The sequence below is a fragment of the Apodemus sylvaticus genome, chromosome 1 (assembly GCF_947179515.1).
Source record: "Apodemus sylvaticus chromosome 1, mApoSyl1.1, whole genome shotgun sequence".
Taxonomy (NCBI): Eukaryota; Metazoa; Chordata; class Mammalia; order Rodentia; family Muridae; genus Apodemus; species Apodemus sylvaticus.
In genome coordinates, this window is record NC_067472.1 from 126,941,378 (window position 1) to 126,954,837 (window position 13,460).

Below are 13,460 nucleotides of genomic sequence, written 5' to 3' on the forward strand. Positions count from 1 at the left end.
GACAATTTTTTGGTATTTATAGAAAATATTCTATCAATAAATTTTAATACACAATTTTGATGCTCAGAATTTCAACCTTTAATAAAAAATACAGTGTATTTTTTCTTACATGTTCAAATATATTTCTAATAGAACATAGGTGTGTCAGAGGGAAGAAAGTTGTTTAGCAATAGTAGTAATAGGTAACTGGATCCTTAGGATGTAACTGGTCTCCTAAATAAAATGTGATAAATTTATCAAAATCCTTATGAAAAGTCTCTGGCAAGAAAAAAATGTCTTTGTTGAGAGACAGAGCTTATTTTAATTATATTATCTATAACTAATCTTAAAAATGAATAGGAAGACAGACTGAAAGAATATATCAAATTATAAATGTTATATTAGATATTTTTTCATATTTCTGTTATGTGATCATTATAACAAAATTGTCTTGTAAAACTTGTGTCTTTTTTTTTTCTTCCTGTAGTCAAGCCTTCGCATTTCCCCTCCTCTGCCCTTTCTTTCTATACCGGGAAATGGTCCCAGAGACCCTCTAAAGATGGGAGTTGGGTCCCGAGTGGACCAGGAACAAGCTGCTCTTGCTGCAGTCGCTCCTTCTCCAACCAGCGCTCCAAAGAGATGGCCAGGAGCATCTGTGTGGCCATCGTGGGACCTTCTTGGAGCTCCTAAAGACCCATTCAGCATAGAGAGAGAGGCGAGACTCCACCGGCAGGCTGCGGGTGGGTGCCGTGTAGCCGTGGCTATGTGTGAAGCCTGAGACCTCTTTATAGAGATAGAATTGGCCTTTATTCACACAGAGATGAGCTCCTCTGGAAGAGGGTTTGTTTGATAGTGTGGTAAAGTTTCAGGTCTAACAAAGCCATGTGTTCCGTAGAATAAAGGACAGCCTTGAGATTGAGTTGAAGGAAGCAGACAGCCTGGTGCACAGGCTGTGCCACAGCAGAGGATGGCTGACTCCACCTTGGACTTCGTCTGCCTTCCTTATTTCTAATTGAAAGCCATAGCTGTCAGAGTTCATTTTCTGACTTTCTGCCCTTAGATATTTTTTTTTTTGATTGGTACATTCAGGGTAGGTAGTCTAGTTGTTAACTTCTAAGGTTAACCTTCCAAGGTAGGATATCACCACATGCTCTGATCTCTTTAAAGTCCTTTAGTTTCTGTCATTTAAATAGTCTTAAGTGAAGGGTGGAGAGATGGCTCAGTGATTAAGAGCACTGGCTGCTCTTCCGGGGGACCTGGGTGTTAGTTCCTACCACACATATAGCACGTTATGATTATCCATAGCTCCAGTTCCTGGGGATCCAAACCCTCTCTAGCCTCTGCAGGCATGCACACAGTTCACAGATGTATGTGCAGGCAAGACAGCTGTATACATAAAAATCAATCTTAAAAAAGTGTTTTAATAGTCTTTTTTTCTTTCTGGATTTTGAGACAGGGTCTCTCTACATAGCCCAGACTATCCTGGATCACACTGTAGACCAGGCTGGCCTTGAATTTAGAGATCCACCTGCCTCTGTCTCTTGAGTGTTGGGATTAGAGTTGTATGTCACCATGTCCAGGTACATAATTTTAAGTGTATGTTAAATCTGGGTTTTTTGGTTTTGTTTTTTTTTTTTTGGTTTTTGGTTTTTGGTTTTTTGGATTTGGTTTTTTTGAGACAGGGTCTCTCTGTGTAGCCCTGGCTGTCCTGGAACTCACTCTGTAGACCAGGCTGGCCTCGAATTCAGAAATCTGCCTGCCTCTGCCTCCCAGAGTGCTGGGATTTTAGGCGTGCGCCACCACCGCCTGGCCTGTTTTTTTATATTACATCTGAGCTTGGAAGTAAATGAGTTACTTACATCCTTAACTACTACCGTCTTCATTGTTTTCCACCCAAGTCACGGTTCTGTGGTCTGGTACCTGAGTGAACATTATTTCTCAGTTACATGTGTTTGCATAGAGCTCATCATCCCTATCTCATCTCCCCTAGAGGTGTGAATACCCTGTTCATCTAGTGATTCTAATAGCCCATGTTTGTGTTTACTGTGTGGCCCCTGTTTGGAATGCTTTCTGGAGGCTAGCTACCTGTTTATGTGAGATATTGCTAGCAGTGCCTAGTTTCTTGTCACAGCAACACGTCAGCCTTATGCATGTTAGGGAATAATGTTTCATCTCCTTGAATGTCTTCCTCAGTGCTGGAGGAAAGGGCAATGTGTCTAGAAGTCTTCACCCAGGTCATCTTCCAATGTGAAAGGCTTGAACTGATCTCTGAGAACAGATCTCTGGAAATTGTCAGTACAAGCCAATCTGAAGAATTCTAAGTGTTTGCAGCAGAAAGGGCCTCTTGACGTATTTGGGTGTAACATAAACAGGAAGCAGAAGGCTTGGGCAGAAATCTACTATCATACTGTGTGGGCAGCAGGGAAATTCAGTGCCTACTTAAGTGCTTGATAGTCAGGTTGTGGGGCATGGAGATGTGCTTACTATTAAGTTGTGTTTCTACTGACAGTGTCTTGACTTCTGTGTTGATGAATTCAGAGGCAGGATAAGGAAACAGTATAGTGTCCCTTTAACTGAGGGAGAAAGTCTACTGAGGTCAGAAACTTGAAGGGCATTGCATATGTAATTGTTCCATCTAATCCTTAATGTTTATAAATCTACTTATTACTATAAACAATAACAAGATAAAAATGCTTTATTAAAAACTGCTTTGTTGATAGTTAATAAGTTATACAGTCAAAATAGCTTTAGTTGTGATATTTTTTACCCTGTACATCTGGTATTCCTTTAAATTTCACTAGAGGCAAAGCTGATGAGGTAGGATATAAAGTTACCTTAAATATTTGAGGAAACATAAAGTATTCTGTCTTTCTGAATAGTCATAGATACTGTTCTCCTGGGAAGCCCAGTTGGAATTATGAATGTTCTATTTCCCCAACAAGTCCATTTCAGAGAAGGAGAGTAACTTTGCTGATTGTCTGAAACCTTTTTTTTTGCTCTGTTTCCTCCCAAAGCTGTGAATGAAGCTACATGTACCTGGAGTGGCCAGCTTCCTCCCCGGAACTATAAGAACCCCATCTACTCATGCAAGGTGTTCCTAGGAGGGGTTCCTTGGGACATTACAGAAGGTGAGCTGCCTCTGAGGTCTCTTATGAGTTGAAGGCAGAGCATATCTTTCAAGAGTGTGAACCCTAGGCTCTAGTTTAGAGACTGACCCTCTGCCTCAGCACAGACGTTACAGAAGCAGCTGAGAACGGAAGTGCATTTCATAAGCTTTTGTAGAGCTGTGTGTGTCTGCTTACACATGAGACCAGGAGTCAGTGCTGAGTTGTTTTTCAGGAGCAGTGAACCTTGGGAGGAGTCCTGGGGATCCTGTGTTTGTCTTTCCTGAGTAGACTATGTATTGGTTTCTGTTGTTCTTCCCCATCTGTGCAGCTGGATTGGTTAACACCTTCCGTGTTTTTGGCTCTCTGAGTGTGGAGTGGCCTGGTAAGGATGGCAAGCACCCCCGGTGTCCTCCCAAAGGTAATATGCCTAAAGGTAATAAAGACGTGGTAGGAATTTTTTTTTCCCCTCTCCCTCACATGTACTGCACCATGTGTTGCTGGGCTGTCACAGAAGCATGCTGGTAAAGTAGACACTCCAGGGTAAAGCCAACACACCCTCTTGTATTTTGCACACTCCTTTGTCCGTCTGTCCAAATTGCAGTGATGTGGGGAGATGCCATCAGACCCCTTCCTGAGCACCTCCCTGTGAACCTAAACCCCACCAATGCCTTCCCTCTTGCATAAGGTGTTCACTTCAAGAGTTTTCTTTTGCCTGCCTTTCCTGCCCCAGGGGTGGTTGTCTAACCCAGTTCTGAGATTCCCTTTGGATTTGGCAGGAATGTGGACCAAGTATCTGATTCCTTACTGGTCTAAAATGAGATCCTGCCCTGTAGAAAGAAGCAGGTGCTATTTTCACTCTGCCCCATCTTCACTGAACTTGAACCAGTGGCTTAATTAGGCTTTTAAAGCAATACCTGCATCCCCTGGCAAACTGACCACAAACCTGCTATTTTTCCTGGCTCAGTTGACCTGGTCATACTTTGTGTTCTGGGGTAGAGAACTGTCTGGTTGTAGGTGGAGTCTTCTGTTCCAGCACCTTCCCTTAGTGAAATATGATGTAATTCTCTATCCCTTAGCATAGCATAAAGCATAGTAAATGGTCTGACAAGGTTTTTCAGGAGTAGAACAAGATGTACTTTGGGTAAGGGATTCTATTCAGTAGTGGAGTGCTTGCCTACCATGCACAAGACTACGGGGTCAGTCCTAGCACCTACCCTCCAAAAGAGCATCCTGCACTTACTTGAGGCTTCCTCCCTTAGAAGAAACTCCCTGCTCAAAGCCTTGGCTCCTCAGCCACACTAGATGTTAAATTGCCACCTGAGGAATATTAAGCCTTCTTTTTCTTCCATTGAGTATAGGGTATGTGTATTTGGTGTTTGAACTAGAGAAGTCCGTCCGGGCCTTGCTTCAGGCTTGTTCTCACGACCCGCTGAGCCCAGATGGCCTGAGTGAATATTATTTCAAGATGTCCAGCCGAAGGATGCGCTGCAAAGAGGTGAGTTAGTTTGGTAATCTTATATCAGTTACTTCCCATTGCTGTGTTAGTACTTTTTTATTGCTGTGATAAAACCCCATGACCAAGGTAACCTATAAAAGAGAACGTTTGATTTGATTTATGGTTTCAGAAGGTTAGAAGTTGTGATGTGAAGGCATGGCAGCAGCAACAGCGGAGAGGTCACACCTCAACCTCAAGCAGGACACCTGGGGAATAGAATAACTCGAGGATTCTTAAATCTCAAAGTCTGTCCCCAGTGACACCCCACTTTCAACAAGGCTAAGCTCCTAATTGTTTCTAAGTAGTCCCACCAACTGAGGACTAAGCACTCACACATTCTCATTGAAACCAACACAGTCACTGTGATAACTTACCATGACTTAGGCGACTTACAAAAGAATTTATTTGGGCTTATGGCTCCAGAAGGATAAGAGTTCATAACTGATGTTGTTTATAAAAAGATAAACAGGCTGGGCAGTGGTGGTGCACGCCTTTAATCCCAGCACATGGGAGGCAGAGGCAGGCGGATTTCTGAGTTCGAGGCCAGTGTGAGTTCCAGGACAGCCAGGGCTATACAGAGAAACCCTGTGTCCAAAAACCAAAATAAATAAATAAACAAACAAACAAACAAACAAACAGATAAAGAATATGTTCTATAAGTGTGTGGTGAGGTGTTGGGGAAGGGGTTGTCTCAGCGGGCCCATGCCATGACATCCTTCCCCCCTGAGGGACCAACCATAGTTATAGAATAGAGTTTATTCAGGGCATGGGGAGAGGAATTAGGAGGGCAGTAGAGGCAGAGAAAGAGTAGAGAAGTAAAGGCCGGCCATGGCCATGGCCATGAGCAGGTGGAGCAGGGGAAGGGGAGAGCAAGAGAGCAGGGGTTGCTAAGCAGTCCCTTTACGGTGGGCCAGGCCGACCCAGCTGTTGCCAGGTGACTGTGGGGTGACTTTAAAATGCTAACAGTAATGGCAGGAACAAGATAGCTGCAGGAACAGAATGCTAAGAGCTCAGATCCTTTACATACACACAAAGCAAAGAGAGCAAGTTGGAAGTGAAAGGATTTTCATTTCAAAGCCTCCTCAGGGTGGCTCTGTTCTCCTGTAAGGCTATACCACCAAAATTCCCCAACTGCACCACCTACTAGGGACAACATTCAAATACCCAAGGCTTTGGGAGACATACCTCATTCAACCACCACATTATCCTCTTCTTGATATTTGGTGTATCATGGCACTAGATTTTCTTGGCGCCAGTTCTTGCTGAGGCAAGAAATCGGGTTTTCTGTTTCTTTTGTTTTGATTTTTGTCCCTTGATAAATGCATCCACTATTTTCTAGATTGCATTTAAAAAAAAAATCCAGCTGTTGAGCCTTAAAGAGATAAAAGGGGGAGGTATGTGAATGTGCACACACAATCCTCCCTACACACAAAGGTGGGGAGTTGAGCCTTCCCAGCCTTTTCTGTTCTTTTCTGATCTACACTTAAGTCCCAAACCTCATCTTAGAGATGAAATTGAAAGCAACTTTTCTCTGCTTGTACTAAACTGATAACAATCTACAGCTATTTCCCCTGGTTCTCAGACTGCTTTCTGACCCCATAATGTATGGTGGTGAGGAAATCCCCTCAGCAAACACCCAGCCCGTGGCTGCTTCACTCCTTCTCAGCCTTTTTTAGTTACATAGCTCTGTCAGTATGATGCCTTTCTAAGCATTCTTGACAGAAGCTGCTGTGTCCTGGAGAGCATATTGACTTCACATTGGGGACCCTCATCCTTATCTCAGGGTTACTGAGTCATTGTGTAGAGAGTTTAGGTCTCTTTTAATCAGGCTCACCAAACGGATAGAGTTTTGAGAACCAGTTGTTTGGTGTTTAGAAATTGGTGTAGTGTTTTTATTAGGATGACTCCAAAGAACATCACTTTTGTGACATAAAACTATTGTGAAATTTTATTGCTCATCTATAAGACAGGAAGCCAAAAATATATCTAATTAAAAAGATCAGTGCTTTCCAGAGGACGGAAACAGACTAGGCAAAGCACAAAGAATTTTTGGGGGCTGTGAAATGACATTCAGCTGCCATCGTGGTGTTATAAAGTCATCACCCATTTCCTCTAACCCAATAATGTGCAGCAAACATGAAGAAAACCCAGTGTCAACTCTGGTTTTGAGGTGATGGTAATTGTCAGTGCGGGGTCATCAGCCAGAACAAACGGAATTTTTGGTGCAGAATGTTGCTCGTTGAGGGGCTTGTGGAAGACAGTATGTGCGAAATGTTAGTTCTTTTGTGCAGTTTTACTGTGAACCTAAATCAAATCTTAGAAACTAAAGTCTGTTTTTAAAAATCTATATCTTAAAAGGGGGAAATGCCTCTTGGGATGGTCACATAACTTTTAAATAGTTGACAGTCTGGTTCTTTGCTTTATAGAAGCTCCCCCCCCCCCCCCCCCGGGTTTCTCTTGTTCAAGCAGCTCATTGTAGCAAAGATGTCATCATCTACTCTTTCCTCCCTGGTCCCCTGCTTGCACACATGAGACTGACATAGTGACAGGACAGCCAGCCTGCCCACGCCTGGTCATACCTTCCCATCTCCCACCCCCCTCATCACCTCAGAGACTTGAGTGTCTCTGTGATACTCCAGCTGTCCCAGGCCTCTCACTTCTGTGACTGCGTGTCCAAACTGTGTCCTCCCTCATCAATACGATATTTGACTCCCTCCTGTCATCTTTTCTATCTCAGACAATTTATTCATTTTGTGTTTCTACTGCCTTTAGACCCAGAATTACCTTTCTAACCTGTCCTACCTAGGTCCTATATTCGGTGATATATACTGTAACTGTAGATTGCACTATGTGCAAAGTAGTCTTTTTCTTGAATTTGTATGGCTGTTGGCTTCTCTGTGCACCTTCTCTACCGGGTTCTTCAGACGTCAGGCCCTTGTAGGTCAAGGTCCTGCCTGGTTCTTCCTTGCTTCTCACTCAGGAAGTCTGACCTCTGCAGATTTCCATTGAAGAATATCTTATGTGTGACCTGTGATCATTGCCACCAACCTTGCTCGGATCTTTTAAATTGTTTTTACCTCTTGGTGTTTACCTCAGTTCTCTTCCTGCTTCAAAACATTTAAAGAAAATCTAGCTGATTTTATATAGATAGTTACTGGCATCTATAAACCTCGTTGATGGTAAAGCCCCTCTGCCTGCTATACTAGGCTTGATTCTGGGCTCAGAGACTCAGAGGAAAGAAGATGTCAGCACTTAACCTGATGTTAGTGAAACTTTCAACACTTCAGATCTTTGTGTGCGACCAGAGCAGGGGGGACAGAGACAGACATACACAGAGGGAGAGAGAGGGAGGGTGGGAAGACAGAGATAGAGGGAGAGAGACAGACATACACACACACAAAGGGTGGGGGAAGGTGTTCTCATTGTTGCTGGCACAAAGCCCTCTAAGTACCTCGGTTGAGACCAGTAAATATCTCAGTGATATCATAAGCATTTCCATCCTTCTGTCCTCCATGCTTCTAACTTTTAAATGTTCTGTGAGTTCTCTTGTCACAAGGACTCTTGTTTCCTTTTTTGAGGACTTGTGCTCTGTTAGTTCCTGTGGCCCTTAGTTGAAGTTATAGGATCCAGGGCCTGTCAGTTTGGTCCTTCTTGATTACTCTGCAGAATGAGCAAGTTGTGTTGTATTTGCTTTTATCGTTATGAACAAAGGCAATTCAAGTTAAGTTGTGTTGGATAAAGCCTGTGCCTCAGATGGGTGACAGTGCCCTTCCAGCCTCATGTAGTCACAGCAGCTGCAGCTGTCGTACCCAGAGCATGTACCCACTGCACAGGAAGCTCGGTCTCTCTGAAGATGCCAGCTGATAAACCTTTGGGGGGTTTTCAGGTACAGGTAATCCCTTGGGTCTTGGCTGACAGCAACTTTGTCTGGAGCCCATCTCAGAGGCTGGATCCCAGCAGGACGGTGTTTGTTGGTGCCTTGCACGGGATGCTCAATGCTGAGGCTCTGGCTGCCATCTTGAATGACCTATTTGGTGGAGTGGTGTATGCTGGGATTGACACAGATAAGCACAAGTACCCCATTGGTGAGTGTCCTACTTCTGTGTGGGAAGGCTTGGTGCCCCTGGGAGTAGATTAAGATGGTACTATTTACCCCTTGGGAGTGTAGAGAGACATGACCCAGGTTTGCAGATCCTCTTTTCCTCTAGAAGCTAACAGAACTGGCCCGTCTGCATCTTGCTTCTGCTACTATTTCACAAACTGGGGAAAAGGATAGTTGTAGGGCTGTGATAGTACTGCTGAAAAGAAGTAAAGAGGTTTGTTGGAAATTCAAAGTACACAACCAAACTAGTTTTGGACAAACTATGCATTTAAAGACTACATTTTACTGAGAACTTTCCTTCATTAAAAGTGCTTCCCAGGCAAAGTGGCACATGCCTGTAGTCCGAATACTTGGGAGATAGAGGAAGGGGGATCTCTGAGTTCAAAGGCATCCAGGACTACATAGAGACATTGTCAAGAAAGAAGGGAAGTGGGAAGAAGGAAAAGGGGAAGAGGAAGGGAAATTTGTTTTTGTTTTTACATCTTTGATGTTGTCTAGAGTCAGAGACAGGTCAGGTGCTTTCTGCATAATTTTTAAGAAAATCACAAATCCATTGAGCTGTTCTATCTTAATGTCCATGACTTAACTGAGTTTTGATCAGCCTTTTTGAGAAAGGAGGTTAGTTCCAGACATAGTGCAGTGATCTCAGTGATTGTGCGGAGTAGAACTGGACTCTGATCAAGGCATGTAGAATTAAGCACCTTCCCAGATGCCTGGTCTAGCCACCACAATGAGTCTGGTCAGGGAGGAGCACTGTGTGCTTGTCAGTGCTCTGATGCACATGGAGAGCTAGAACTTGAGAGACTGTAGAGCGGGGCAGCAGTTGGCAGGACAGGGCTTCTCCCAGCTCTCATGCTAGGCTGTAGTTCTCTGCAGTATCTCTGGGCACAGCAAGGCTTGACTGCTATTCCTGCCCTTGGGAAAACAGCTTGGTTTGCAGTGGTTTCTGCCTGAGTCCCTAGTCCTTCTCTGTGCATCTACCTGCACTGGAGGGAGCCCCTCCCTTCCCTCTTTACCTAATGGCTTATATCAACCTGTCTTAGGACCTATACTGTCCAATGTGATAGCTGTTAAAGTACTTGAAATGCAGCTTCTCCTATGTGTTAAAGTAACTTGAACACTTAGGTAAAATATATTACTAAAATTCCGCTGCTTTTGATTTTGCTGTGACCACTACTAAATTAGAAATTACAAAAAATACTTACCTTTATGTCAGATAGCATTGGTGTAGAAGCAAGGTTTCTTGAATGTTGAAAAAAATTTAAGAGAATTTGAACAGAAGGTATAAGCTTGTGCCCATTTTTCTAGGGTCTGGTCGTGTGACTTTCAATAACCAACGTAGTTACCTGAAAGCAGTCACTGCTGCTTTTGTGGAGATCAAAACCACCAAGTTTACCAAGAAGGTAGGTGTGTGGTCAGTGTCCTTATTTTGAGACTTGGATCAGTTTTAAAACAGTGTGTAGTTTCAAGATTGGAGAAGTGAGCCCAACTGCAGAGTTAACCTGAGTTCCTCTGGGGACTCGTACTATTAGCTGCTTGTGTGCATATGAGTGTGGTTAGGGAGAAGGGTCCTCATTTTGATATTTGTCTGAAACTGCTAAGTAGCAACTTTATTAACCTCTTACCTAAATCCTCTGAACACTTACCTGCTGCTAATTGATACAGGAGTAGGATTTACTTTGCCTGAAAGAGCAGGCAGTAAGGTCTATGGTTGTCCAAATAATACTACAAGCAACCAACTCTGTCTCTGTAGATGAGTATATCATTTAAGATCTATATTCAGCCTTTGCCTACAATTCTGTCTAGCCTCCTTAAGAAAAATCCTACATTCCTATATACTCAATAATATGTAACTCTAGTTCCTCTGATCCATAGAGTTATTTTATCTTCTTCTGTTGCTGTTCCTCAGGTTCAGATTGACCCCTATCTAGAAGATTCTCTGTGTCTTATCTGCAGTTCACAGCCTGGTCCTTTCTTCTGCCGAGATCAGGTGAGTCCTTTGGGCACTATAGATGCCTATGAAGTCCCTGCCAAATTTAAAAATGTATTAAGGCACATTTATGACACAAGAAGTAGAGTTCTGAGGTAACTTATTTCCAAGAGCATAGAGACATGTAGTCAAGAGCACCCTGTACATAGATTGATTCACAACTCCAGGCATGGGAAAGGTGCTTGTTGGATTTTTAGCACTTCCCTTCCCGGGCTGCTGCTATTGTACAAAATGGCATTGGTAATGGTGGGTGTTTTTGTTTTTTTGGGGTGGTTGTTGTAAATGGTTGATGCTGGCGTTGATCTCACAGCAAGCCTCTTTATCCACTGCTCCTACCAGAGCATTAGAATCACTGTTATGTGTTACCAACACACTCTCTCACTCTCTCTCTCTCTCTCTCTCTCTCTCTCTCTCTCTCTCTCTCTCTCTCCCCCTCTCTCTCCCTCTCCCTCTCCCTCCCTCCCTCCCTCCTCCCTCCCTCTCTCTCACTCACTCACTCACAAGTGGTATGGTACATTACACACACACACACACACACCTATGTGAGTGTATATCAACGCCTAGTCCCATTTATGGTACTCATACACTACAGTGGTTCATCTACCAGGGAGTCAACATTTAAAGAGAACCTGCCTTCCTTCCTTCTTCCAGAAGCCATCTGCTGTCAGTAGCTCTCAACTAGGAGTATTTGCTTGTGAGCCTTTTCCTGTTTATTCTGGAATGTTCCCTGGGTTTGTCTTGTGCAGGTACAACTATTGAACCACATTTTCAACCTTATATGAGATGTTTGGGAGCCTTCCAGACTCAGCAATCCATCCATGCTTAGTTTGACTTACAATGATGCTGTTACTTGCATGGAGGCTATAAATAAAGTCAGACAGAGGCTCCAAGTGAGCTTACAATGTTTGGATAGTAAGGTAAAGCCTGAAGACAAGTATCGTTCTAAATCAGCTGCTATAGATTAGGAACTTTGACAATGACTCTTCAACTTCATGTTCTTGTTAGGAGGTTATGACTTGGGGTTGGTTACCCAGCTAGAAAACCAACCATTTCTCACTGAGAAGAGAAAGGCATATCTCCTAATACTTGATTCTGTAAGTAGTTCTTCAGCATTCTCTCATGTTGGCAGCCATGAGATTGAACGGCTATGTAAAAGAGAAGGGTGAAAAACCAGGAGGCTGCGTGGTCTCACGGGAGCACACAGGAGCCCACGATGCTTGCTGGAGAGTGGCCTAGGAACAGAGCCACTGGGGTGAGAGCCAGCAGGACCTCGCTCTCCCAGCCCTCAGAAGCCAGGGGTTTAATTCCTCTTAAAATGGAACCTTTATATTTAGTGTTAACACACTTCTCTGTTCCCCTAACCTAGGTCTGCTTTAAGTACTTTTGCCGAAGCTGCTGGCACTGGCGTCACAGCATGGAAGGCCTACGCCACCACAGCCCCCTAATGAGGAACCAGAAGAACTGAGATTCCGGCTAGAGAAGCTGGCCTTGCCCAGTGGCCTGTGGCACCAAAGGCTGGCATGTCAGGCAGCAGCCTGTCCGCTGCACAGGCACCTAAGGAGCTAGCTTTCCGCAGACAAGGGGGAATTGTAGTCACCTTTGTACTTGCTAAATCTGTCTTTGTTTCTGCACTAATTAATGCACAATGAGTTTTGTCAGGTTTTGTTTTCAGTGGGGTGTGCCAGAGCAAGGACCCTCAGGCTCACCCTCAAGCAATTGTAGTTTTCCCAGATTCTAGTTCCTCATTTTGCAAATGAAAACAAACAAAAACCCACTATGTGTCCAGAAGGTATTGACACAGATGCCTACACTTAGGTTTATTTATTAAAGCGCTTTTTACATTCCTTGCAATACTGATGGTGGTGATGCGCAGGTCTCATTGGTTCATTCTGCAGTTGCCATACAGTGCCTTTCCATTTATTTAACCCCCACCTGAACGGCATAAATTGAGTGTTCAGCTGGTGTTTTTTACTGTAACAAACAAAGGAGACTTTGCTCTTCATTTAAACCAAATCATATTTCATAGTTTACGCTCGAGGGTTTTTACTGGTTCCTTTTTACACTCCTTAAAACAGTTTTTAAGTCGTTTGGAACAATAGATTTTTTTTTCTTTCTTGGCAGCTTTTAACATTATAGCAAATTTGTGTCTGGGGGACTGCTGGTCACAGTTGCAAATCAAAGCATTTGTAACCAAGAGAAAAATTATTTTATTTAAAACTGGACCGGAGGAAAAATTACGTCTGAGCAGCTGCTGTATATAGTTTTAAACGGTTTGTCGCACTTTATGTTGCACTTACGTTGGGGGAGGGTTGATAGAAGTTTTTAATCACAGTCACAGGACTTTTTCTTTTGTAACTGAGCTTAAAAAATAATAATTAAAAAAAAAAAAGGGCTGCTTTTTGGCAGGGGCAGGTAAAGGCTCACAGGAGCCCTTTCTCTTGAGGGGCAAGTACCCTTCCGTACAGCTTTTATTTGAAGAATGTATGAATCAACAGTTAGAGTTGACAAAAATGCTACTAGAATTGAAAAACTTGACTCTTTTCTTTTTAATTTAATTATTACTTGCCCCTCTTAGGGAAGCTGTGTGCCAAAGAACCAGTGTCATAACCCCTCCCTCCTGCTGAGCTGATGTTGCATTGTTGCGTATCCCAGCTACTCTGTGGGTTTTGTGAAGCTGTGTGTGAAGTCTCTACCTCATTGTTGTATAGGCAGGCAAGACTGCACTCTCCTACAGATGTGTGGAGTAAGCTGTGGTGTACTTTTTTTGGCACATAATAAACACGTTGC

The 13,460-nt window shown here is 43.4% G+C and overlaps 1 protein-coding gene across 3 annotated transcripts in view; it reads left to right on the forward strand.

Annotated features, from left to right (window-relative positions):
• The window catches only part of Cpeb1 (cytoplasmic polyadenylation element binding protein 1), a 104,653-nt gene extending 91,193 nt beyond the window's left edge, over positions 1-13,460 (forward strand). For all 3 annotated transcript variants that reach the window (XM_052159697.1, XM_052159685.1, XM_052159692.1), the window contains exons 5-12: positions 467-719; positions 2,994-3,107; positions 3,415-3,504; positions 4,445-4,581; positions 8,468-8,666; positions 9,992-10,086; positions 10,593-10,673; positions 12,040-13,460. In XM_052159697.1, the coding sequence (XP_052015657.1) occupies positions 467-719; positions 2,994-3,107; positions 3,415-3,504; positions 4,445-4,581; positions 8,468-8,666; positions 9,992-10,086; positions 10,593-10,673; positions 12,040-12,138 (1,068 nt within the window). In that variant the 3' untranslated portion in view covers positions 12,139-13,460. The remainder of the gene's footprint in view (positions 1-466; positions 720-2,993; positions 3,108-3,414; positions 3,505-4,444; positions 4,582-8,467; positions 8,667-9,991; positions 10,087-10,592; positions 10,674-12,039) is intronic.